At 44.7% G+C, this 27,604-nt stretch overlaps 1 protein-coding gene across 4 annotated transcripts in view; it reads right to left on the reverse strand.

Moving 5' to 3' along the window:
- Nucleotides 1-25,771, reverse strand: part of LOC147905278 (2-oxoglutarate (2OG) and Fe(II)-dependent oxygenase superfamily protein) — a 139,605-nt gene extending 113,834 nt beyond the window's left edge. For 2 of the 4 annotated variants that reach the window (XR_015541532.1, XR_015541534.1), the window contains exons 1-2: nucleotides 25,477-25,771; nucleotides 24,443-24,520 (exon numbers count right to left, since the gene is read on the reverse strand). Coding sequence is in view for 1 of the 4 variants with exons in the window: in XM_087379244.1 (XP_087235370.1) it covers nucleotides 24,443-24,520; nucleotides 25,477-25,722 (324 nt within the window). In the remaining 3 variants the exon portion in view is untranslated. The remainder of the gene's footprint in view (nucleotides 1-24,442; nucleotides 24,521-25,476) is intronic. The other 2 variants (XR_015541535.1, XM_087379244.1) reach the window with 2 other exon arrangements.
- Nucleotides 25,772-27,604: the final 1,833 nt, after the last annotated feature.

Below are 27,604 nucleotides of genomic sequence, written 5' to 3' on the forward strand. Positions count from 1 at the left end.
ACAGCATTCAGGACATGATTGTTTCCTTAAAGACCTTAGCCAGACAGAGGGATCCACAGGCCCAGGCTGACTTGGTTTTCAAAGAAATGAATTTAGAATTCAAGACAGATTCTTCTGAATGATTCCAAAATATACTTCACGGATTGGTGGGCTGGTAAAACTGAGAGACCTACCAAAGAGTACTTCAAGGAAAAGGTCTAATGAAGAGATTCCCCTTCTTAGAAAAGCTGACAACTCTTTTGCTCTATCTACTGAGGAGAATATTGATCTCATTCATCTCCACTTTCAGAATCTACTTTCTTCCACTATACGAGTAGACACTGAAGTGATCAAGGCCAGGGAACTATGCAAGGATGCTAGAAAGAACATTGTACTCAACTTTGATAACAAGTACCTGGAAAAACCTCTGTCTATTGATGAACTCTTTGAGGATGTCAAGGTGATGGCAGATGGCAAAACACCAGGAGAGGATGGACTGCCAATTGAATTCTACAAAAAATTATGGCCCATTGTTGGTCCCTATCTCCTACTGTTATGGCAAGAGAGTGTCAATAATGGGAATCGGCCTACTCATATTAATGGGGGTGTTATTAAACTTATTCCTAAGGAAGGGGATAAGGATGAGCTAAGAAACTGGAGGCCTCTCACTATGCTTAACTGCAGCTATAAAATTTTTGCTAAAGCACTGGCTCTGAGAGTTAAGAATAGAATGGCCAAGTGGATACTTCTAGAACAGAAAGGCTTCATAAAGGGCAGACATCTTCTTGAAGCCATCATCAATAATCATATAATAGACTTGAATGGGACTTCATCATAACAAATATAATACAAACATTGATCCTTTAAAGGAAAATGCCCACTGACCGTTCCGAGGTCATGTGGGTGTAGCTCCGAGGAGTCCAGCTCAGAAAGTGAGGTGGAAGGAGTGGCCTTTGGTCTTTGTCTTGGTAACACCCGCTCACTACACGAGGCTGCCCTTCACGCTTTCCCTCACACCACCCGCTCCACCCGCCCACCACCCCTTGGGACCGTACCCTATAATAGCTAGAACGATGATGAGAGTAAGGCTTTACGCCGTCAGCTCAAATTCGAAACCAAAAACAGTCTTCTGAGCGAACCAGAGACGCTACGCAAGTATCGTCAACTAGTACGTAAAAAGAAAATGTAAAAAGAAACTAGATTTTGTTCGCTAGATCGAGGAGGAACTACTGAACATTTTGTTTAGTAACAACTCTAAGGACTTTTGGTGGAGATTTCTAGAGGGACGGTCCCCTTCACCACTCATTGACACTCAGGTCTGGTATAATTATGCACGCACACTTTATGACATCCCAAATCAGCCAGTCCCTAACCTCTCATATATGCCACGTCCCACATCCTGCACCCTCTTCACTAAGGGGGGGGTAAAGGATGTCGCAATGAAACTTCATAGTGGCCGAGCGAAGGATCATGAGGGACTATGCACAAAGTTCATTGCATATGGGAAAAAGCTCCTAGCCCCAATCTTAGCAAAGCTCTTTAATGAAGCTCTTTGTTTGGGGTTTCCACGCACCTGGACCATTAACACTATTTCACCCATCCACAAGGCTAGGGATCCCATGAGCCCGGAGAATTACAGGACCATACTGATTGGACATGTCATATCCAAGATTTATGCATCAGTGCTTGATTCCGAGGTCAGCAGAGTTGCGGAGTGTAGAGAACTTCGAGCAACAGGACAGGTTGGATTCCGACGTGATCATGGAACTATGGACCACATTCTCACGCTCAGGTGCATCATCGAGGAGGCGAGGGCACGGAAGCAAAGGGTTTATTGTTGCTTTGTGGATTTCCGCAAGGCATTTGACATAGTTCCGAGAGCCCGCCTCATATGGCGTTGGACCACATTCTCACGCTCAGGTGCATCATCGAGGAGGCGAGGGCACAGAAGCAGAGGGTTTACTGTTGCTTTGTGGATTTCCGCAAGGCATTTGACACAGTTCCGAGAGCCCACCTCATACGGCGCCTACAGAATTTGGGTTATGAACAAGAGATCATCTTGGCTGTGATGGCACTTTACGAGAGAGCTTCAGGCAGAGTCTAGGCAAGATTTGGGTGGACATATGAGATCATGAGCACTATTGGGGTTAAACAAGGGTGTCCATTATCACCTACCCTCTTTGGCCTCTACATTGATGAGCCTGAGACAGTGATGCAGACACAGCGGGAGTTGGCTACTCTCTTGCGGACATGCTGATCCGGATATTGCTTTATGCAGATGACGTGGCTCTTTTCTCTGCCTTAGCAAAGGGGCTCCAGAGACACCTTGACGCACTACAATCCTTTTGTGAGTCTCATGATTTGAAGGTCAACCTGGGTAAAACCAAGGTTATGATCTTCAATACATCTCGAGCCGTCATGCGCCAGGAGCAGCTCGCATTTGATGGGTCACCTGTTGAGATAGTTTCATCATACACGTATCTTGGGGTTGTCTTCTCCAAACCCATCTTCACTATGAGACCCGCGATGCAGGCACACTTAGGCAGAGGATATGCTTCATTGGCCAGACTAGAGAGGCTGTTCGCTCGCACTTTCAAGATCCACGGACCAACGGACTGCTTTTTGACTCCTTGGTCTGCCTAGCGGGGACGTATGGCAGCCCCTATTGGGGGCCAGACTTGTCGAATACAGAGTGGGCTTGTGTGGAGCGGCTACAGGTTCTCATGTTATCACGGATGATTTGCGGTAAGCCATCCCTTCCTCACCAGATCATTCACGCTGAGTTTGGGTCATCCCCATTACAGCTAGATGCTGCATTTCAGTTCACCATGTATCTGTACCGAGTCAGGGAGTATGGGGATTACACTTCTGGGAGGAGCAGTCTAGCATTGTCCTCTTCTATGGCAATTTCAGCAGGAGGGGACCAGAGATGTTGGTATGCACGCACAAAGAGATGGTTCGAGCAACTAAGGCTTCACATGGATAGATTCCCTCCCTTCCAGTACAAGCACTCCATATAAGTTCAAGGCGCTCCATCAATCTGTCTTGAAACTTGAGAGGTGCTGCTAACAGTGACCTCCTCAATCACACATGCTTGTCAGGTCTCCAATATTACATATACTGGTCATATCTCCACCATCCCCTCATAATCAGAGTGTGAGGAGATTGGCAAACCATTCTCAAGAGGCTGGAAACTCACAATCAGAGTGTGAGGAGGTTGACAACACCTACAGGACGAATGAGAATGGAGGAGGGGCGAGATTCCACCAATGCTGGTCAAAAGAAAAATGGTTGGCATTCCCACTTGCAAACAACCTCAATGTAGTAGCAAAGCCCTGATAAGAATCAAGCAACCCATCAAGGGTTCTAGAAACAAGCTGAGAATCATGCATAATCTCAAAAATATTGGCCAATCGCTCTTTCAAATCCTTCACATTAGTAAGGTAGGCATCCATGTTACCACCCTCTTCAAGCTTCAAGTCCTTCAACTACTTGCGAAGATAGGCAACCCTCGCCTCATTCCGCACCTGATATAAGGATGCAAGCTGATCCCATGCTTGCTTAGCTGTCTTGCAAGACCGGATATGAGGGATAATGACCCTATTCACTGAAAGAGCAATCAAGGCATGTGCTTTGGCATCACGACCATCTCATTGAATCTGCTCCTATGTAGAAGGCAGAGTAGATAAGTCAGAGGTCACTAGTGGCCAGTGGATGCGACCAGTTAGGATAAAAGTGAAGGTGGAGGTAGACTCTGATTGTGAAGGGATGGTGGAGATACGACCAGTTTATGTAACATTGGAGACCTGACAAGCATGTGTGATTGAGGAGGTTGGCAAACCATTCTCGGGAGGTAGGCAAGTCACAATCAAAGTGTGAGGAGGTTGGCAACAGCTACACAGCCAATGAGAATGGAGGAGGGATGAGATTCCACCAATGGGAGAAGTCACACGTCACTAGTGGCCAGTGGATGCGACCAGCTAGGATAAAAGCGAAGGTGGAGGTAGACGTGGAGTTAGAGGGGACTATCATTGTCCTGCAAAGGCATTCAATGCCTATTGCATGATGCTTGTTTGCATCACAAAGTTCGAGAGTGTGGTGTTAACATGGGCAACTATCAGAGAGGCCAGCTATAGACCCAAAGAACGTTGAGTCAGCCCCGAGTTGAAGGTTTATAATTCCCTCCAAGCTAGATGCATCCAACAAGAAGCCATGTGACATGACCCCGCAGGATCTGACCCCCGAGGTCAAAGAAGAAAACCCAGTAGGTAGCATCCCTAACAACTCTTGAATCCTGACTATCCATGACCTCGGGCTAAAAGAGTGAGAATCAGAATGACCCCGCCTTTGGACATGATTCAAAGAAGGTATCCAACAAGACGCATCTTGGTCTAATCAATAAGAACCTTCATATGTCCAAACGGTAACTCGTCACAATCACATCAAGATCAAAACTTCAAATAGAAACCAAACAGGAATCTACGCACCAAGATTCGAGAAAGGGAAATCCAATTGTCTTAGTTAAGTCCAGTTTAGGATGTAACAAAATCTCAAGCATCCGGAATGTACCATATACCTTTAAAAAAAACTTCAAGATATATGGAACAAAAGTATATGTTATATAATTTGAAAAAAAACCCATCAAATTATAGATGCCACAAGTTACAAATCATAACCAAATTAACCAAAACCTGGTCAATTTAATAACAAGACAGGTTATAATTCATACGATTTTCGGGAACATCTTGAACCAAACGTGGTTCAAAAGATCCAGTCGAGCCAAAAATAATTGGGTGTCGGTCAAACTGAGGATTTCAACCTCTTCATCGCTTCTCAATAACTTGGAAGCGGTACAAAGACTCTAAAACAAGCTGTCTACATTTAGAACAGCATGAGCCTTCTTCAATATATTTCTGGTACTGAGGGCTTTTATAGTAGTGAAGAGCTGCCCAGAGTTCATCCATCAAGGAATCCATCTCTTGTAGCAGGTCATGAGGTCTATGAGGGGTTCAATTGATAGGGTTGTTCGAACAATGATTCCTCGATCTCAACCTAAGATTTTGAGTTCAAGGATACTCAATAGATAAGGTTGATAGAATCATTTACCTTCAGGTACACATTTTACTATGCTTGTGTACGGATATGTCAACGGAAATAACTCTGTGGATTCATGCGTTACTTGATTTCTTCAGGAGACTACTAGACGATATGTAACCTTGTTTACATTGAGAGATTTACTTTCCTTGGGTTGGTTATCAAAGATTGTGGCTTTGGCCTTAGATTTTTTTTGAATCTCATGGAAAGTATAGCACACTCAAACTGATAGTCAGAGTATAGTTATTCGCATGGACTCATCTTCACAGAGAGTTTTCGGGCTTTCGGGTGAACTCAGGAGTGAGTTCTTAGAGGAAGGGGAGTATGTCATGTGCATGGTGTACCTAGGGTTGGATAGCATGTTAACGTGGGTTACGGGATAGCATAGGGCTGGATGGCTATTTTTAGCCGAGATTGCTATATATAGAGATTGATTCATATATAGTGCTCGCTTTATATGGAGGGAGCTATTCATAGCATTGTGCTATCTATAGCGGGTTTCCTTCTATATAGAGGGAGGGCCAGTGCTATTGTGTAGATCAGTTGAGCGCTCCTCAACTGATGGATGGGGCTTGGACCCAGGCCGGGACTCTGGCCATCTACATGGCAGATCATAGGTGGAGTATCAAAGGTCCTCTGGACGGACTCAGGTGGTATGGGACGCCTGGGTTCGATACAGGCCTATGGATGAGTCGAGCTATAGCCCACGTGCTCGGGGGTGGTCGGGAGAATCGAGGCACCTGCGCTATGATTCTGGTTGGATTGAGGACGAGATTCTAGGTTAGTGATAGGGTCAGATCCTGTGGGGTCATGTCATTTGGTATCTGAGCCGTCCTATCACGATTGAATTCAATGCGAGGTATGCAGAAAAGATGTCTTCCAGGTACGCTTTTTGAGATTGCTCTTGCAAAACTGAATTTCCACTCATGTATGGGCTGAATCGTTGGCTGATGATGTGTGCTCATGATTGGGAGATTTGTAGAAGAAATAGAAGTCCATAGGCTGTGTGCTCTCTTGGTTGCTACGTGTTTGGAAATCGTGATTCCCTGAGAAGGGTAGGCGATGAGAAGACTTGATGCTTTCAGCAAGAGATATGAGGATGGATCGTTTCTGACCTACCCACGCTTGGGTTGTTGATGTGATTGGCTGTGTGCGGACACGTGAGAGTGGGCTGGTTAGCGAATGAATTCGCTCTAGGTTCTCAAGGATGAGATTCCTACCCTAGAGACCTAGATTTGCTGCAGTTGAGAAGTAGGAGGAAAGAGAGGGCGTTCATAAGCCAGAGAACGGCTTGTGTAGGAGATTCGGGCATCAAAGACAGGGGCGATATGATTGGGGCAGGCGCTTGGTTTTGGGAAGGAGCGTATGGCCTGATTTTAGCGCGTTTTGGTTATTTTTGGCTGGCTGGAGAAAAGCGGAACCAGATCTATTAAAAGCGAGACTGTTTTTGGTTTTTAAAAAAAGCAGGTTGCTTTTTTGTTTTTCTCTAGCAAGGAAAGCACTTGCTCTAAATCAAGCACCCACCCAAAATACACCTAGCTTTTGATGGCCCTTCCTATCTATTTATATACTCAGAATTTCCCTCTCTCTCTCTCGCTTCAGCAGTTCAGCGCATGAAGGCGAATTTCCCACCCTCTTTCTGTCTGAGATCAGCCTATCAGATTCCGCCATCTTTCTTGCTGTCCTCTACCCGTCTTCTTCCTCGATTCCACGCAGCACCAGATTCTCTCTTCAGAAGAGCACGTGTTTGGACGCAGCTGCTTTTCTTCTAGTGCCTCTCCCGTGTGAGATATTTTCCAGCCATGGAAGGACATCAAAGTAATGAGACACCTACGTTGGATTACTCTTTTATTGAGATGGAGGACAAGGCTACATCGGAGGTTATTCCTCGTAGACCTCATGACCTGCTACGAGAGATGGATTCCTTGATGGATGAACTCTGGGCAGCTCTTCACTACTATAAAACCCCTCAGTACCAGAAATATATTGAAGAAGGCTCATGCTGTTCTAAATGTAGACAGCTTGTTTTAGAATCTTTATACCGCTTCCGTGCTATTGAGAAGCGATGAAGAGGTTGAAATTCTCAGTTTTGACCGACACCCAATTATTTTTTGGCTCAACTGGATCTTTTGAACCACGTTGGTTCAAGAAGCTCCCCAATTTTGCATGAACTATAAACTGTCTTGTTATTAAATTGACCAGGTTTTGGTTAACTTGGGTTTGATTTGTAACTAGTGGCATCTATAATTTGATGATTTTTTTCAAATTATACTTTTCTTGCATTTATCTTGAAGTTTTTTAGATATATGGTACATTGATGGTGCCCGAGTATTTGTTACATATTAGACCGGATTTAACAAAGGCAATTGGATTTCCCTTTCTCGAATCTTGGTGCGTAGATTCCTATTTGGTTTCTATTTGAAGTTTTGATCTTGATGTGATTGTGAGTTGACGTTTCTTCGAGTTACTGTTTGGACGTATGAAGGTTCTTATTAATTAGACCAGGATGAGTCTTGTTGGATACCTTCTTTGAATCATGTCCAAAGGCGGGGTCATTTTGATTCTCACTCTTTTGGCCCGAGGTCATGGATAGTCAAGATTCAAGAGTTGTTAGGGATGCTACCTACTGGTTTTTTTCTTTGACCTATGTTGGGGTATTGTAACACAAGGGGGTGATGAAATCACATTAAGAAAAGGATTGAGAACGGATTTGCCACCCTGATTCAATCTGAGATCATCTGAGTTGAAGAGGGATTGGCTACCTGATTCACTCATATTGTCCACCGAGTTTTTTATTTGGAGTATACTTTGGTTGTATGGGACACTAAGGTATGTTACATTTAAGATTCTCTGATGTGGTGGTATAATCCAGCGTGAAATAATACCCAAGGACCTCTAGGGTGAAGCACAAGCAGGCTGAATTGATTTGGGGGCAACCTGATTAGATTTTTTTTTACGAGGGCTGACTAAGATTCTTTACCCTGAGAGAAGCCATGTATTTTTTGGGTTCAACCCTGGAGCTCCATAGTCTAGACTCAATCTCAGGGAGGGTTACCGCATATCTTCTGATGATGGTATGTCAGTGCCTTGTTTGGAACTTGATGTTCCTAGATAAAAGATCCTAAGAACTGGATGATCCTTTGATCGGAGCGGTTTATTGTGCACAAGTTTATACATGATATTCGGTAGTGGATCTTATTTTAAGAGATTTCGGAATGGATCGTTTCCGTAGTCTTTGGATCACATAGGATGCTATTCCTATGATGGTTGACTATATACATGTCTAGAACAGTACCATTGACTGGATATTGCCAACTGAATTTTTATTGATTATCCTCATGTAGGGGCATTACTTGGCAAGTTAATCATCCGTGGTCTGACCCCAGGAGGGCAGACGTGGAAGCTCTTGCTTCAGCATGGTCTCAGCGCATGTATCCCCCAGAGAGGGGGTGATTGGCAGCCGTCTATCCGGTGGATTTTCACTTCAGCCCCGCTGACTCAGCCCCGCTCCCCCTTCCTCCGCGGCCTCGTCTCAGTCTGGAGGAAGTTGTGGCACAGCCTCTCTCAGGTTCCCCCCAGCTGCCGAGAGGAGATAGACAGACAGCCCCTGATCTGGAGCAGCCAGGTGACAGATGATACAGGTCGCCAGCTTGGAGAGAGATCCCATATCCCATGGGCGCTCTGGGCGCGTGGGCTTGCGCGTTCGCCCCAGGTTTGGAGGGACGTCTATAGCTAGTTGGGCCTAGGTGAGCTGGCAGCAGCAGTAGGTACGGCACGTGGGATCCAGGCTCGACGAGCGGAGATCGATGCTACCATTCCTGCAGGTTGGAGGATTCCCATGATCACCAGATAGCTCCTCCCAGGAGATGAGAGGTGGCTAGGGCAGTTCACTCCCCGCGGCATTCCTTTGGTGGTTGCAGGCCTTTTCTCGGACTCCTCGATTCACTTCTTCTCTGTCGCCGATGGTAGCCGTCTCCAGAGCGGAGAGGCCGTGATCGACCCCCAGCTTCCCTGGCAGCGCCTTCGCATCATAGGGCTGCAAGGGAAAGCGTGGCATATAGACCCCCGGATGGTTCAGGACCAGGACTGGAGACTCTGGATTTAGGAGGGCCACTCCTTGACAGAGGTGGAGTGGGACCCAGGGGAGTGGCGCCGGCCACCACTGGAGACCTCAGAGAACCCTACCCCCTTCTTCTCATACAGCGTGTCACCTATCTCTTGATTTCCTCACTGCAGATATCACGGGAGTAGCACCTTTCATTTCCTCCCAGCCAACTCTGCCAAGACTTCCAAGCAAGAGAGAGAGAGCTGTAAACGAAATCACGTAAAAATTCCAATCCTTATCTTCTCTCACTAGCCTTAGCAGACCCCAAATCCCTAGATAGATCTAGATGCCACATGTCATCCATATAGGGCCTTCCTAATGCAACATTTCACCCCTCTCTTGGGATGCATTTAATTCCTTGCCCCTAGGCACAATCTTTGCACTAGGCCCTTGGTCTCAGATCTATCTAGTCTGGTGCTATCAGCCCTCACCTAGGACCTTGACATTAATCCCTCCCGATCACTTACATAAAGCGCAAACACATATATTACAAAGATAGATCCTATAAGGGAAATGTCGACTAATTCTTCCGAGGTCATGCTACCTCGGCTAGAGCGTAACATTCCTTCCCTCTTCAGACATCAGCGTCCTCGATGATAAAGTCTGGGAACACTCTCCGCAACTGATATACGGATTCCCAGGTAGCTTCGGATAGAGGCTGACCATGCCATGCAACCAACACCGTGGGTATCTTCCGATTTCGTATTTGCATTGTTCCTCGGTCCAGGATTCTTGTTGGTTTGCGCCTTGCAATATCCTCTATCTCCTGAAACAAAACCACACCTTCGATTAGTGAGTCACCAGTATGTAAAAATTTCTTTAAACGTGAAACATGAAAAACCGGGTGCACCTTACACCCCTGTGGCAATTCTAATTTATAGGCTACACTGCCTATTCTCTTTAGAATCAACCACGGCCCACAGTATCGAGGTGATAACTTAGCACACTCTCCTGAAGTCAATGACTTCGAGTGCGAAGGAATTCTGAGAAAAACTTTTTCTCCTTCTTCAAATACTCTTATAGACCGATTTTCATCCGCATACACCTTGGCTCTATCCATAGCCTGACGGATATTAGCTCTCGCAAGTGCTAGCATCTCCCGCATCTGAACTACAAAGTTCGCGGCACTAGGCACTTTCTGAGGTACTCCAACTATAGTTGGATTAGCTGGTCTATAACCATAGTTCAGTTCAAACGGACTGAACCCAGTAGATGAATGTTTCCTATCATTGTAGGCAAACTCCAACAATGGCAACCACTTGTCCCATGTATGTTGCCTCAATCACACATATGCTCTCAGCATATCCTCTAAAGTCTGGTTGACTCTCTCCGTCTGACCATCAGGATGATCCCCACTACTCATTCCCAACTCAGTCCTTAGTGTCTCAAATACCGTTGTCCAAAAGTGACCGGTAAACCTGACATCTCTGTCTGACACTATGGATCTAGGCAATCCATGCAGACGAAATATATGTCTAATAAACAACTCCGCTACTTGCGGGGCACTAATAGACTCTCTAGTCGGAATGAAGTGAGCCATCTTGGTTAGACGATCAACCACCACAAGGATAGAATTATACCCTCCTTGCGTTGCAAGTAGCCCTACAATAAAATCCATGGAAATGCTCTCCCACTTACTTAGTGGTATTTCCAAGGGCTGTAAAAGTCTGGGTGGCTTCACCCGCTCGGCCTTACTTACCTGACACGAGAAACACCGTGTCACATATTCATGAATATGCTTTTTCATCTTTGGCCAAAAGAAATCTCGCTTCACGAGATCATATGTCTTCTCGACTCCTGGATGTCCCGCACACGGGCTATCATGGCATTGTCGAATGACTCTCTGCCTGAGATCATTCTGACCAGGTACTACAACCTTGCCATTCCTAACTAGCATACCATCCCTTATGGTATATCTTGCATAGGTTTGGCCTTTTCTGGATGCCAGGTCATCCTTTTCATTTTCCCCGGGTTTTAACACATGAGCCTTAGGCCATAAGCTCTGGACAAACTCGTCCACCTTTTGAGTTTCTCTGATCTCGGTCATTAGAGCACTCTCTAATACCGTGAAACTCAGGTTGTGCATAATGCGAGACAACGCATCAGCTACCTTATTGTCTTTTCCTCTTCGGTACCGAATCGTTAGATTAAACTCATGCATGAGCTCTGCCCACCTAGCTTGGCGGCCCCTCAAGTCAGGCTGTTTACAGAAATGTTTCAGAGTATCATGATCCACATCTACATAAAACTCTGAACCATACAGATAATGCCTCCATGTTTTCAAAGCATGGATAACAGCATACAACTCTAATTCATGAGTTGGCCAATTCCTTTGAGAGGGAGAAAGCTTCTTGCTTTCAAAGGCTACTGGCCTTCCCTCTTGAAGGAGGACTGCTCCTACCGCAATGCCACTTGCATCGGTTTCTAGGAACAACGGTTTCTGGGGATCAACTATTTTTAACACCGGTCCTGAGACCACATCTTGTTTTATGGTGTTAAAACTTTCCTGTTGATTTTGTCCCCAAATAAAAGGTACTTTATCTGAGGTCAGATCAGTCAATGGCGATACTATTTCGGAATATCCTTTGATATGCCTTCTATAAAACTGGACAAATCCCAAGAATGATCGCAACAACGCGGTTAGACTCTGAGGGATTGGCCAAGTTAGTATCGCAGCCACTTTCTTCGGATCCATTTCTACCCCCTGTGGAGTAATTATGAACCCTAAGTACTCAAGCCTAACCATACACAGTATAGTTTTCTTTTTATTCACGTAAAGACTGGCTTTCCTCAAAGTACTGAACACTATCCTTAAGTGTTCACAATGCTCAGTAACACTTTTACTGAATATCAAGATATCGTCAATAAAATGTACTACGAACTTTCCGATATACGGACGTAGTAAATCATTCATAAGCATGACGAAGGTCGCTGGAGCATTGGTAAGTCCGAAGGGCATTACCAAAAACTCATAATGACCAAACCTGCTTCTAAAAGCGGTTTTATGCACATCCTCGGCTCTAATCCGGATCTGATGATAGCCGCACTTAAGATCTATCTTGCTGAAAATCACGGCTCCATGTAATGCATCTAGCAAATCATCAATCCGAGCCATCGGATACCTGTGCTTAACAGTGATATTATTCAATGCTCTGTAATCTATACAGAGGCGGAACGTATCATCCTTTTTCCTCTTTAATATCACTGGTGAAGCAAAAGGTGAGAAACTTGGTTGAATCTGCCCCAACTTGAGGTATTCTTCCAGTTGCCTACGCACCTCCGCTTCTTCAGTAAAGCTCATTCTATAGGGAGGTCTATTTACAGGTTCTGCCCCCGGGATCAGCTCAATCTTATGCTGAACTTTCCGTTCTGGAGGTAACCCATAAGGTAGTTCATCCCTAAAACATTCAGAGAACTCCTCTGTTATAAGATTAGCCAGCTTGGCCATCTCACCACTTTGCGTAACATCAGTGCTAGCCGAAGACTCATCTACCGACTCTACCGATGCTGTGCAAAGGTATAAAAACTCTACTTGAGCCTTTCTGATTTCCATCACGGAAACCAACGGTCCCTGAGGCATATCTCTTTCACCTCGCAAGACATAAAGCACATCATTCATCTTGAATTGATATACGTGCTTTTTCCAATCAATGGCTGGATTCTTCCTAGAATGCCACGCCATTCCCAGGGCTATATCCGCATGAGCAAGCTTGGTTATTTCAAAATCAAGCTTCTCAGCATAGTCCTGAATCCGAAGCTCTAACTGGGTAACCCTTTGGTCCCATACTTCAGTTGAACTTCCATCGGCCATCCTGACTGTATACACATAGTCAGATGGACTTGTCTTTAATTTCAGCCTCTTCACGAGCTTGGAGTTAATCACATTGTGAGTTGACGCTGAGTCAAACAACACAATGACATCATGACTGGCCACTTGCCCTTTCATTTTGATTAACTCCGTATCATTGAAGGCTGTATACCCCGTTGCTGCGGGCTTAGATAGGATGTTATCAGGTGCACTCGTCACTAACTTAGTAACAGACACACAGAACAAACAAGGTACTAACCTCTGAGAAGATCCCGCTAGCTGAATCTGCATCTCTTCCGCTCTGGGACTTCCCTGCATCTCCACGTCGCACTCTAAGATCACCATCTCAGCCATCCGACGATCTTTATTACGTGGACAATCTCTCCACTGATGAGGTTGAAGGCAACCAAAGCATGAGCCTTCTCTCCTCGCTTTTTCCCGCTGTTCTGGGTTGAAGGGAGACTTAGACCAAGCCCGGGCTGCCATTGGAGTTACTTTCCTCTTCACTCCAATGGTGGTACTTGGTTTAGGAGTTTCAGCCGGTCTCGCCTGCTTGGCTTGACCACTCGGCTGCGAACCACTCCCTCTACTAGTCCACTTCTTCTTAAACCCAGATTTCTTCGGATACCCATACTGGGTTCCGACCTGTGCAAACCCACTTGGCTTGTTGCCCTTGGCATCCTCGTAGTTCAGGGCTATAGCTATTGCATCATCTAGCGTGTTCGCGTACTTAGCCCGAACTTCCATTTTTATTCGATCATTCAATCCAAATATGAAATCTTTCACTTGGATTGATTGAGGCAGGGGTTCGTCAACCTTCATTACACTCTCTCGAAACTTATCAGTGTATTCTGCCACTGATAAATTTCTCTGACGCAGGTTCCTATATTGATCCCAAGCTCGGGATGCCTCGTCAGGAGGTAAGAAGTGTTTCCTGAACTCTCTTTTAAACCCCTCCCAGGTAGTGGATGCTATGCCATCTTTTTGTTGTTTAATCCACCACCGATCCGCAGCCTCACTAAACATATGGGTGGCCTCGCGGATCTTTTTGATGTCATTTCTGATCTCACAAATGGCGAACGCCTCGTCCCATTTGTGTAACCAGGTCTCAATGACATCGGAGCTACGGTCGTTCATCCGACCAGAATACTTTTCCGGTCTGTAATTAGCAATATTTGGCACTTTAGCCTTCCTAGGCTCGACCGTATGGACACTAGACTCCAGTTCCATTGGAGCCTTTCCCTTCTCTTCTCGAGAAGGTCTGGCAGACATACTCTGTAGCACTCTCCTAAGTTCAGATTGCCCTGCGTTGGCTTGTAATTGCTGCGCTAACAACTGTTGCAAGGCATCTTCCAGCAATGCAATCCTGCCAGATAAAGTGTGAGCTACTGGGCGCGATCCCTGCTGGGTCGGCCGGACTCCTGATTCACCAGGGTCCCTCCTGGAAGCTCCTTCTTCTGCTTCCATTTAGTTCAGTAGGTGTTTTGTTTTGGGGCTTTTTTTTTTTTTTAACTTTTAGAACACCCCTAGAACACTGTAATCACAAGCTGACACAATTCAGGGTACTGACACTCTGAACACAATTCCCTATACTAGGGAATTCCTGCAATCCCACATTCACACTGATCAAGCATTTAATACAGGCATATCTCACAGATGGCGCTTTTCCCTATACTAGGGAAATTCCTGCAATCTGACTCCGACTGAAGCACACAGGCATAATCTGTCCCTGCTACAACATTAAAGCCTCATGCAGGCTGATTACCCTCAAGATCCGTCTATGAAAGCAAAACATCGCCCGACTAATTGAAGAGAAAAAAAAAACAAAACGAAAGTATTGGAGTTCGAAGAGAGCTCCCTGGTCGTTAACGAACAGCCACGCTCCCTTTTACGACCAGTCTGGAATCACAGTGGAGGTACAAGCTTTGGTCGTTGGACTAGCGTTTTATGTTGATCAGGCGCCTTCATAAACTAACCAACGTTAGACCCCCTGCTTTCGATCTGTCGAGCTATTCGGGCCACCTGGTTTCCCTGCTCACGGAATCCTCAGACGGATCCCTGCCCACGCGACGGGCTACCAGCTGTCAGCTAATTTCTTCGTTAGACCCCCAGGTGTCCGTCATGGTTCCGCTGCAGTCTGCCCGTCGACTTGCGCTCCACCAAGTTTCGTCAACTATTTTTACACCTGCGCTTCACGTCTCCTGTGCCTGCCTGGACTCTCCGTTGATCAGCGATCGATCACGGACTGTCAACGTCAAAGGCCTTACAGGAACCCTCCGTTCCAACGTTCTGCATAGCCCAATCGTGGGTCCACGTGAGCGCCGCGATTGATCCGTCACCAGCTACCGTATGATCGACGACTCTCTACTGCCGTTAGCCCGTTACTGTTCGTCGACCAGCCAGCCTTCTGATTCGTTTCTTTCTTCCGCTGACTAGCGTCGATTCGTCTCTCTCCAACCTTCTGCTCTGATACCAATTGTCACCTATCTCTTGATTTCCTCACTGCAGATATCACGGGAGTAGCACCTTTCATTTCCTCCCAGCCAACTCTGCCAAGACTTCCAAGCAAGAGAGAGAGAGCTGTAAACGAAATCACGTAAAAATTCCAATCCTTATCTTCTCTCACTAGCCTTAGCAGACCCCAAATCCCTAGATAGATCTAGATGCCACATGTCATCCATATAGGGCCTTCCTAATGCAACATTTCACCCCAGGCACAATCTTTGCACTAGGCCCTTGGTCTCAGATCTATCTAGTCTGGTGCTATCAGCCCTCACCTAGGACCTTGACATTAATCCCTCCCGATCACTTACATAAAGCGCAAACACATATATTACAAAGATAGATCCCATAAGGGAAATGTCGACTGATTCTTCCGAGGTCATGCTACCTCGGCTAGAGCGTAACATAGCGCGCGCACTGGTAGGCGTGCTCTGGGAGCTCTCCAGCATAGGCTACCCACCCAGGCACATAGTTGGTATGCCCAAGGGATATCTCTAGTCTTTCTTCGTACATTCTGGAAGACTCTTTGGGCAAGTTGGCGGCCGAGGTCTTACTTTCTTTGGATGGTGGTCCACAAGGGGCTACCAGTTGGGAGATGGCTGAGGCAGATGGGGCAGGAGGGGCACTGCCAGATGTGTTTTCATGAGGAGTCGTCCCTGAAGCACTGCCTTTGGAGCTGTTCGCATGCTCAGACAGTGTGGAAGGGAGTCATGGGGATCTTAGCGAGGGCTGCACCCGACCTAGGACCGGTCACTTGGGGAGCCGTTTGTTGGTGCAGCACCGAGATGGGACATCACTTGGCTTATAAGTTCTCTTGGCAGGATCCAGTTTTCATCACGCAGGCCACCTGGGCATACATGGAAAGCTTCCCTTGGCATTTGATAGAGACAGATGCAGGAGCGATGACTCGGCACCAGTTTGGGAGATCATAGGGAGTATTGTAGGCTGGCATATCTGGACTTCCAAATGCGCGCAGACCTTAGGAGATCAGGCTTCTTCTGCTACCCAAACCCTAGCGGACATCTGGAGCACGATCATTCACACGCTCAAGGGTCAGTGGGATCAGATTCAGGGGGAGTCCCGGGCAGGGAAGGAGAAGCGACGGTGCTTCCTTCACGACTGGGACCATCAAGAGCTGTTCTTCCAGCACTCTGCTCAGAGTCTTCAGTGGCATTACTCCCCCCCACCATGGCTGTTTGTCCACACTCAGATGATTATGCCCTGAGAGGCTTGTAATTATTTTGTTACCACGAGCTGTATCCGTTTTATGATTACAGCCCGCTGGCCTTTAGGCCTTCTTGTACTCTCGTTTTCAAGCAATATAACTAGCACTACTTTTTGCGGCAAAAAAATAAATGTAGGGGCATTTCGAGGATAGATCAAGGGGACCATATCTTTGGTCAGGATTTTGCCCATTGATACTTCCATGAAGATTCTTCCATCATGAGTAATGAACGGACACCTAATGGTTCTGCGATGGAAAGTCTGTCATGTATTTCAACCCAAGAATTTCAATTACAAGGGTTTTCCGTTGAGGGATTTTCTGAATACTAAGTAATTCAAGAATTAGGGTTGATAGAAAATTGCAACCCAAAAATTGGCCTCGAGGGGTTCAATTGATGGGGTTGTTCGAACAATGATTCCTCGATCTCAACCTAAGATTTTGAGTTCAAGGATACTCAATAGATAAGGTTGATAGAATCATTTACCTTCAGGTACACATTTTACTATGCTTGTGTACGGATATGTCAACGGAATTAACTCTCTGGATTCAGGCGTTACTTGATTTCTCGAGGAGACTACTCGACGATATGTAACCTTGTTTAGATTGAGAGATTTACTTTCCTTGGGTTGGTTATCAAAGATTGTGGCTTTGGCCTTAGATTTTCTTTGATTTGAATCTCATGGAAAGTATAGCACACTCAAACTGATAGTCAAAGTATAGTTATTGGCATGGACTCATCTTCACAGAGAGTTTTCGGGCTTTCTGGTGAACTCAGGAGTGAGTTCTTAGAGGAAGGGGAGTATGTCATGTGCATGGTGTACCTAGGGTTGGATAGCAGGTTAACGTGGGTTACGGGATAGCATAGGGCTGGATGGCTATTTTTAGCCGAGATTGCTATATATAGAGATTGATTCATATATAGTGCGTGCTTGTAGCCCACGTGCTCGGGGGTGGTCGGGAGGATCGAGGCACCTGCGCTATGATTCTGGTTGTATTGAGGCCGCAAGATCTAACCCTATCACTGACCTAGAATCTCGTCCTCAATACAACCAGAATCATAGCGCAGGTGCCTCGATCCTCCCGACCACCCCCGAGCACGTGGGCTATCCGCCATGTAGATGGCCAAAGTCCCGGCCTGGGTCCAAGCCCCATCCATCAGTTGAGGAGCGCTCAACTGATCTGCACAATAGCACTGGCCAACGGGCTAAAAGAGTGAGAATCAGAATGACCCCGCCTTTGGACATGAGTCAAAGAAGGTATCCAACAAGACTCATCCTGGTCTAATCAATAAGAACCTTCATATGGCCAAACGGTAACTCAAAGAAACGTCATTAACTCACAAGGGGGTGATATAATCACAAAAAGAAAAGGATTGAGAACGGATTTGCCACCCTGACTCAATCTGGGATCATCTGAGTTGAATAGGGATTGGCTACCTGATTTACTCATATTGTCCACTGAGTTTTTTATTTGTAGTATACTTTGCTGGTATGGGACACTAAGATATGTTACATTTAAGATTCTCTGATGTGGTGGTATAATCCAGCGTGAAATAATACCCAAGGACCTCTAGGGTGAAGTACAAGTAGGCTGAATTGAATTGGGGGCAACCTGATTAGATTTTTTACGAGGATTGACTAAGATTCTTTACCCTGAGAGAAGCCATGTATTTTTTGGGTTCAACCCTGGAGCTCCATAGTCTAGACTCAATCTCAGGGAGGGTTACCACCTCTCTTCTGATGATGGTCTGTCAGTGCCTTGTTTGGAACCTGGTGTTCCTAGATAAGAGATCCTAAGAACTAGATGATCTTGTGATTGGAGCGGTTTATTGTGCACAAGTTTATACAGGATATTCGGTAGTGGATCTTATTTTTAGAGATTTCGATTTGTATATTTCCGTAGTCTTTGGATCACATAGGATGTTATTCCTATGATGGTTGACTATATGCATGTCTACAACAGTACCATTGACTGGATATAGCCAATTGAATTTTTCCTGATTATCCTCATGTAGGGGCATTTTGAGGATAGATAAGGGAACCACATCTTTGGTCAAGATTTTGCCCATTGATACTTCCATGAAGATTCTTCCATCATGAGTTATGAATGGACACCTAATTGTTCTATGATGGAAAGTCTGTCATGTATTTCAACCCAAGAATTTGAATTACAAGGGTATTCCGTTGAGGGATTTTCTGAATACTAAGTAATTCAAGAATTAAGGTTGATAGAAATTCCAACCCAAAAATTGGCCTCGAGGGGTTCAATTGATGGCGTTGTTCGAACAATGATTCCTCGATCTCAACCTAAGATTTTTTAGTTCAAGGATACTCAATAGATAAGGTTCATAGAATCATTTACCTTTAGGTACGGATTTTACCATGCTTGTGTACGAATATCTCAACGAAATTAACTCTGTGGATTCAGGCGTTACTTGATTTCTCGAGGAGACTACTCGACGATATGTAGCCTTGTTTAGATTGAGAGATTTACTTTCCTTGGGTTGGTTATCAAAGATTGTGGCTTTGGCCTTAGATTTTCTTTGATTTGAATCTCATGAAAAGTATAGCACACTCAAACTGATAGTCAGAGTATAGTTATTGGCATGGACTCATCTTCACAAAGAGTTTTCAGGCTTTCTGGTGAACTCAGGACTGAGTTCTTAGAGGAAGGGGAGTATGTCATGTGCATGGTGTACCTAGGGTTGGATAGCAAGTTAACGTGGGTTACATGATAGCATAGGGCTAGATGGCTATTTTTAGCCGAGATCGCTATATATAGAGATTGATTCATATATAGTGCTCGCTTTATATGGAGGGAGCTATTCATAGCATTGTGCTATTTATAGCGGGTTTCCTTCTATATAGAGGGAGGGCTAGTGCTATTATGTAGATCAGTTGAGCGCTCCTTAAATTATGGATGGGACTTGAACCCATGCCGGGACTCTGGCCATCTACATGGCGGATCATAGGTGGTGTATCGAAGGTCCTCTGGACGGGCTCAGGTGGTATGGGACGCCTGGGTTAGATACGGGCCTATGGATGAGTCGAGCTGTAACCCACGTGCTCGGGGGTCATGCTGAATACCCTTGAACTCAAAAATCTTAGGTTGAGATAGAGGAATCATTGTTCAAACAATCGCATCAATTGAGCCCCTCGAGGTCAATTTCTGGGTTGCAGTTTCTATCAACCCTCATGTCTTGAATTAACAGAATACCCTTGTAATTCAAATTCTTGGGTTGAAATACATGACAGACTTTCCATCGCAGAACAATTAGGTATCCGTTCATAACTCATGATGAAAGAATCTTCATGCAAGTATCAATGGGCAAAATCCTGACCAAATATATGGTCCCCTTGATCTATCCTCGAAATGCCCCTACATGAGGATAATCAGTAAAAATTCAATTGGCTATATCCAGTCAATGGTACTGTTGTAGACATGTATATAGTCAACCATCATAGGAATAACATCCTATGTGATCCAAAGACTACGGAAATATACAATCCGAAATCTCTAAAAATAAGATCCACTATCGGATATCCTGTATAAACTTGTGCACAATAAACCACTCCTATCACAGGATCATCCAATTCTTAGGATCTCTTATCTAGGAACACCAAGTTCGAAACAAGGCATTGACAGACCATCATCAGAAGAGATGTGGTAACCCTCCCTGAGATTGAGTCTAGACTATGGAGCTCCAGGGTTGAACCCAAAAAATACATGGCTTTTCTCAGGGTAAAGAATCTTAGGCAGCCCTCGTAAAAAATCTAATCAGGTTGCCCCCAATTCAATTCAGCCTACTTGTACTTCACCCTAGAGGTCCTTGGGTATTATTTCACGCTGGATTATACCACCACATCAGATAATCTTAAATGTAACATACCTTAGTCCCATACCACGAAAGTATACTACAAATAAAAAACTAAGTGGACAATATGAGTAAATCAGGTAACCAATCCCTCTTCAACTCAGATGATCCCAGATTGACTCAGGGTGGCAAATCCATTCTCAATCCTTTTCTTAATGTGATTATATCACCCCCTTGTGTTACAATACCCCAAGCAATAGGTCAAAGAAGAAAACCAGTAGGTAGCATCCCTAACAACTTTTGAATCCTGACTATCCATGACCTCGGACTAAAAGAGTGAGAATCAGAATGACCCTGCCTTTGGACATGATTCAAAGAAGGTATCCAACAAGACTCATCCTAGTCTAATCAATAAGAACCTTCATATGTCCAAACACTAACTCGAAGAAACGCCATAACTCACAATCACATCGAGATCAAAACTTCAAATAGAAACCAAACAGGAATCTACGCACCAAGATTCGAGAAAGGGAAATCCAATTGTCTTAGTTAAGTCCAGTTTAAGATGTAACAAAGTCTCAGGCATCCTCAATGTACCATATATCTAAAAAACTGCAAGATATATGGAACAAAAGTACACATTATATAATTTGAAAAAACCAATCAAATTATAAATGCCACTTAGTTACAAATCAAATCCAAATTAACCAAAACCTGGTCAATTTAATAACAAGACAATTTAGAACATAATTCATACAAAATTGGGGAACACCTTGAACCAAACGTGGTTCAAAAGATCCAGTCGAGCCAAAAATAATTAGATGTCGGTCAAAACTGAGGATTTCAACCTCTTCATCACTTCTCAATAACTCGGAAGCGGTACAAAGACTCTAAAACAAGCTGTCTACATTTAGAACAGCACGAGCCTTCTTCACTATATTTCTGGTATTGAGGGGTTTTATAGTAGTGAAGAGCTGCCCATAGTTCATCCATCAAGGAATCCATCTCTCCTAGCAGGTCATGAGGTCTACGAGGAATAATCTCCAATGTAGGCCTCATCCTCCATCTCAATAAAACATTAATCCAACGTAGGTGTCTCATTACTTTGATGTCCTTCCATGGCTTGAAAATATCTCGCACAAGAGAGGGACTAGAAGAAAAACAGCTGCGTTCAAACACGTGCTCTTCACACTAGCAAAAGAGAATCTGGTGCCGCGTGGAATCAAGGAAGAAGGCGGATAGAGGACAGCAATCTAGATGGCGGAATTTGATAGGTTGATCTCAGACAGAAAGAGGGTGGGGAATTCGCCTTCATGCGCTGAAGTGGTGAAGTGAGTGAGAGAGAGAGAGAGAGAGAGAGAGGAATCCCGAGTATATAAATAGCCAAGAAGGGCCATCAAAAGCTAGGCGAATTTAGGGTGGGTGCTTGATTTAGAGCAAGTGCTTTCCTTGCTGGAGAAAAACAAAAAAGCAACCTACTTTTTTTTACCAAAAACAGTCTCGCTTTTAAAGATCTGGTGCCGCTTTTCTCCAGCCAGCCAAAAATAGCCAAACCGCGCTAAAATCAGGCCATACGCTCCTTCCCAAAGCCAAGCGCCTGCCCCCAATCATATCGCCCCTATCTCTGATGCCCAAATTTCCTAGACAAAAGCCGTTCTCTAGCTTACGAACGTCCTCTCTTTCCTCCTACTTCTCAATTGCAGCAAATCTAGCTCTCTAGGGTAGGAATCTCATCCTTGAGAACCTAGAGCGAATTCTTTCCCTATCCACTCTTACGCGTCCCCACACATCCAATCACATCAACAACCCAAGCGTGGGAAGTTATAGGTTAGAAACGATCCATCCTCATATCTCTTGCTGAAAGCATCAAGTCTTCTCATCGCCTACCCTTCTCAAGGAATCACGATTTCCAAACACGTAGCAACCGAGAGAGAGCACATAGCCTATGGACTTCTATTTCTTCCACAACTCTCCCAATCATGAGCGCACATCATCAGCTAACGATTCAGCCCATACATGAGCGGAAATTCAGATTTGCAAGAGCAATCTCAAAAAGCGTACCTGGAAGACATCTTTTCTGCATACCTCGGGTTAAATTTAATCATGATAGGACGGCTCTGATACGAAATGACACGACCCCGCAAGATCTGACTCTATCACTGACCTAGAATCTCGTCCTCAATACAACCAGAATCATAGCGCAGGTGCCTCGATCCTCCCAACCACCCCCGAGCACGTGGGCTACAGCTCGACTCATCCAAAGGCCCGTATCTAACCCAGGCGTCCCATACCACCTGAGCCTGTCCAGAGGACCTTCGATACACCACCTATAATCTGCCATGTAGATGGCCAGAGTCCCGGCCAAGGTCCAAGCCCCATCCATCAGTTGAGGAGCACTCAACTGATCTACACAATAGCACTGGCCCTCCCTCTATATAGAAGGAAACCCGCTATAGATAGCACAATGCTATGAATAGCTCCCTCCATATAAAGCGAGCACTATATATGAATCAATCTCTATATATAGCAATCTCGACTAAAAATAGCCATCCAGCCCTATGCTATCCCGTAACCCACGTTCACCTTATATCCAACCCTAGGTACACCATGCACATGACACCATGGCACCCCATACACAATAGCACACCCTAGCCAATGTTATGTGAAAGTCTAACTGCATGGACTAACACTGGGGTGTCTAGGCACCGCAACAATTGATAGCCAACAAATAATCAAGGTCAAACGACGTATATAAGGTGCGGTTGATTGGTCCTTGGTCTTGAGCCTTTTTCATCTTGGCATAATATCCATCATGCCTAGGCTAATACATAACCTTGGTCAAGTACAAGCCAATGTAGCTGAGCCAGAGGTGGCAAATTTGGTAAAAGATTAAGAGTAGTCCTTGAGATGAAGTTTGCAGATAGTGGAGGTGCTGTGCTCGTGTCAAACATTGAAAGATAGTTGGCAAATCCAGAGTGTGTGGAAGTAATGATGAATAGTGAGAGTTGCATAAACATGTAAGAAGAGGACACAGCTGTCAACAATGGTAGAGATGAGGATGATGCTGATAACTCAAAGGATAGACATCAAGAGCATTGGGACAATGGTTGTTGCAGTTCCATGGAGTTATAAAAGGGTGTTGATTTGGAGGGTACTTTGGATGGGTGCTTGGCTTGTTGTGATGGAAGGCAACAAGAGGTGAATATTTCAGGTCTGAATTTTCATTGTGCATTATTGATAATTTCAGTTGTATGCTTTGGGTCCTTTGGTTGTCTTGGAGTTCTAAAATAGGAGAATGGAGAGTGAAGACTTGCCAGGTCACGTGTAACCCCCTACAGAAAGGAGTCCACCTGTAAGCCCCCATATGAGAGAACATGGGGGAGATGCACCATGAGCTCCATCTTGGCTTAAAGTTAGGGCAGCCTCATGGGCCAGCATCAAGGGCTGGCACTACACCCTTGTTTAGGGCACATGAGCTGGGGCGAGATGGGGCATGTTGGTGCCCCGGCATTCAAGTCGGTCAGACCAGAAGGGTCGGCCAGCAGCGAAATCCACTTTTGTACCGCCAGATCGGGGCCAATCGGCCCTACGACACAAGCGTCCCAATGGGGCATAGACCTCATCCATTCTCAAAAATTTCTCCAATCTGTGAGCTTCCTGCCAGCAATCATCCTCTCTTTCCTGATCAAATGTATCGCTATGGCTGGATGTTATATCATTGGATAGATTGGCTGGGATCTGCCTCATTGGTCCTCTAAAAGACAGCGCCTCTATATTATTACAAATCACGTGAGATTCACCCCATTTCTTATGACAAAGAGGAGAAAATACATCTATAACTTTTACTAAAGGCACAAATTAGTTTTAAGAATAGGAGGTCTTTTTGTGGCAAAAGGTAGACTGGGCTATGCATACCCCAGAGACAGCAACGATGCCTAGACCATCAGGCCCAAATCCTGCCTCCAATTCCTTCGATATGTCAGCGTTCTTATCCTGAGAACAAAAGGAAAAATGAAATTGGTGATGATCACTTCACTTTGGCAAACGGGACCATTATATGAAAACCTACCACAAGTGCATTAAATTGTCTACAGAGACCCTTTCATATTTTAAAAATTGTGTTCTAACAGTTCTGAGAAAGGATACAAGAATGTAAGATCTCCCCCATTACATACGTGAAAACTGAAACACGATACCAAATCTCCCTTTAAAGAGCAGCAGGAAACACACAAGCTACATGCACGGCCATCATAAACATTGTAAGGTTCTAAAGGTTTGCGTGGAGGTCTCCCTCCCTAGTTTTGATTCATCCACTCTAAATTTAAGCATCCTTCTGAGTCAATGGATCGGATGTTCTACCTTACTTTCACCATTTACATCACTGGAAAAAGTTGGCTTGGAGCTAGTTTTGATTCATCCACTCTAAATTTAGGCCTCCTTCTGAGTCAATGGATCGGATATTCTATCTTACTCTAAATTTAAGCATCCTTCTGAGTCAATGGATCGGATGTTCTACCTTACTGTAAAATTATCAGCAGTCCGTTATCAAGGCGTGCCACTTGGAATGACGTTGGAGGCAGAAGATTAACAGAGGCTACTTTTGCGTCACTCAAAATGGCCTGAATAATCTTCCAATTACTGTCCAATAAAATACCAACAGCTAAGAGTCAAGACTGCTATAATCGAGTAATCCGATCTGCTTGCAGTATAGAAAAATTAACGCAATTATTATGGAGGGCAGGTTCCCTGTCGCTTCAGGACATCTTGGCGTTCAGCTAAGAGTGTTCGTATGGTTTACATTTATGGAATTCACAATTTTGAGTTGTCAACCAGAAGTCTTTAACAGGGAGTCTACGATCCATAGCAAGAAGTCCCATCATCCACTTCATGCAATGATTAGGGGACATGTTTGTATATGCCTTCATGCAGCAAGGTCAGTGGAAAATGACCTCAAGATCAGAGTAGCTGATAGATACAACGCTTGACGTGATGGGACGAGGATCATCAGCCATGGATACTAAGCGAAGGCGAGGGGAGAACCCACATGCAGCGATCTTAAATGGCAAACAGTGAGCCAGCTGCAATTGATGAGGGGTTTTCAGCTTCCAGGGAGACGAAGAGCTGAAGCTAAGTCTATTGCTGTTGTAGCCATTTACAAAACATGATGATGGAAAAAGATTCCGAATCATGATCATGATGACAAGGCCACTTTATCACAATAATGAGCATATTAGTAGTCGCTCTTCAAAACGTATACACAATGGGCACATAATGGGTACATAATTGGGCATATTTAGTCGAAATGCAATTATCATTATTGACATCATACACTCCATTTCCATCATGGAGTTCAAAAAAGATCTATAGGCGAGGTGAGATGATCTTTTGGACATCCCTGCTCGCATATTAGGTGCATTCCACACTCGCCCTCTCGCTAATCGGCGACCTTCAAACTTGCAATGCCACAAAGAAGTGCTTGGCTGCTCGGTTATTGCAACAACATGATCAAATACCCCTGATACATGTAAGGGATACAAAGTCCCACACTTGGCACCCCTGGCCAAAAGCATAGAGCCCTTTTGAATTTTCCAACTTTGAAAGCCAAAAGTGGTGTGAAAACCAGCATCATCTAGCTGACCCACTGAAATAAGACTCTTGGTCAGCTTAGGCACATGTCTCACATGTTTCAAAACAAATGCAGACCCATTTGCAAAAGAAAACTTTATGTCACCTGCTCCCACTATGTCACATGCATAGTCATTTCCAAGATGCACACAACCTGTCTTTCCACTGTCATAAGTGGAGAACCATTCCCTATGGGGAGTAACATGGAATGAAACACCAGAATCCAAAATCCAATTCTGGGAATATGCATCATCTGAAGTGGTAAGCAACTCTGCAGATAAACTAGACATGAAGAGAACATCATTGTCACTATCACGTGTGACTGCATTGATTTCCTCGATCTTCACTTTTCCTTTGTCCTCCCTTGGACTCTCTTCCTTTTGATTTGCACCCCAATTTGCATTCTTTTTCTTATCCTTTTGCTCTCTTTTCAGCTTGTAGCAATCCTTTTTCATATGGCCCTTCTTGCCACAATGGTAACACTCAATGTTCCGTGCCCTGGATTTGCTACGAGACTTCCCTCTTTCTTGGGACTTCCCCCTGAACTGTGATCTGCCCCTTTGCACATTTAAGGCTGCATCCTGCTTGTTGCCATCCATAGACTTCCGTCTAATCTCCTCGGCCAACAAGCTACCCACAACATCATCAAATTTCAGTACTCCACCAGGTGCAGAGTTACTGACAGCTGTACGGAAGGTATCCCATGAGGATGGCAATGAACATAAGAGACATATTGCCTTAGTCTCCGCATCAAAATTCATTTTCTGAGCCTGAAGCTGGCTGAAAATAATATTGAATTCATTCAAGTGAGAAGCAATGGAGACCCTTTCCTTCATCTGCAGCTCAAACAACCTCTTCATGAGGTAAACTTTATTAGAGGCAGTTTCCTTCTCATAGGTGGCACACAGTTTCTTCCACAAATCTTCCGTAGTCTGCTCATTTACTACTGTGAAATAAACTGACTCTGCAAGATGAAGTCTAATAGTAGACTTTGCTAATGCATCCAACTCATTCCAATCATCCTCAGACATATTTGCAGGCTTAGCTTCAATCCCTGCCAAGGGTTTAATCTGCTTCTTTTGAATAAGCACATCCCTTATTTGCTCTTTCCACAAAGAAAAGTTTGTCCCATCAAACTTTTTAATGCTGAAAAACTCCTTTTCAGGCATGGAAGAGGATGCCATGATGCAAATAAAGCAAAATCCCAAATGCTAGTGCCTGCAAGAGAGAATCACACCAAATACTAGGTGCACCCAAATGTGTATGCCACAATAGAGTGAAATATCACCAAAAACTCAAAACTCAAAGCATCTGACTCATGTGCATATACTATGCATCCATATGAGCAAATCTGGCCCAAAAGAAAATGCCAATAAGTGCCAAATGACTCAAGCATAAACACCGTCCACTAACATATGCATCAATTATATCTCATCCAAGAGAGCATAGCAC

The sequence above is a fragment of the Dipteris shenzhenensis genome, chromosome 1 (genome assembly GCF_047967505.1).
Source record: "Dipteris shenzhenensis isolate YYH24624 ecotype China chromosome 1, Dip_SZ_1.0, whole genome shotgun sequence".
In the NCBI taxonomy this organism is placed as follows: domain Eukaryota; kingdom Viridiplantae; phylum Streptophyta; class Polypodiopsida; order Gleicheniales; family Dipteridaceae; genus Dipteris; species Dipteris shenzhenensis.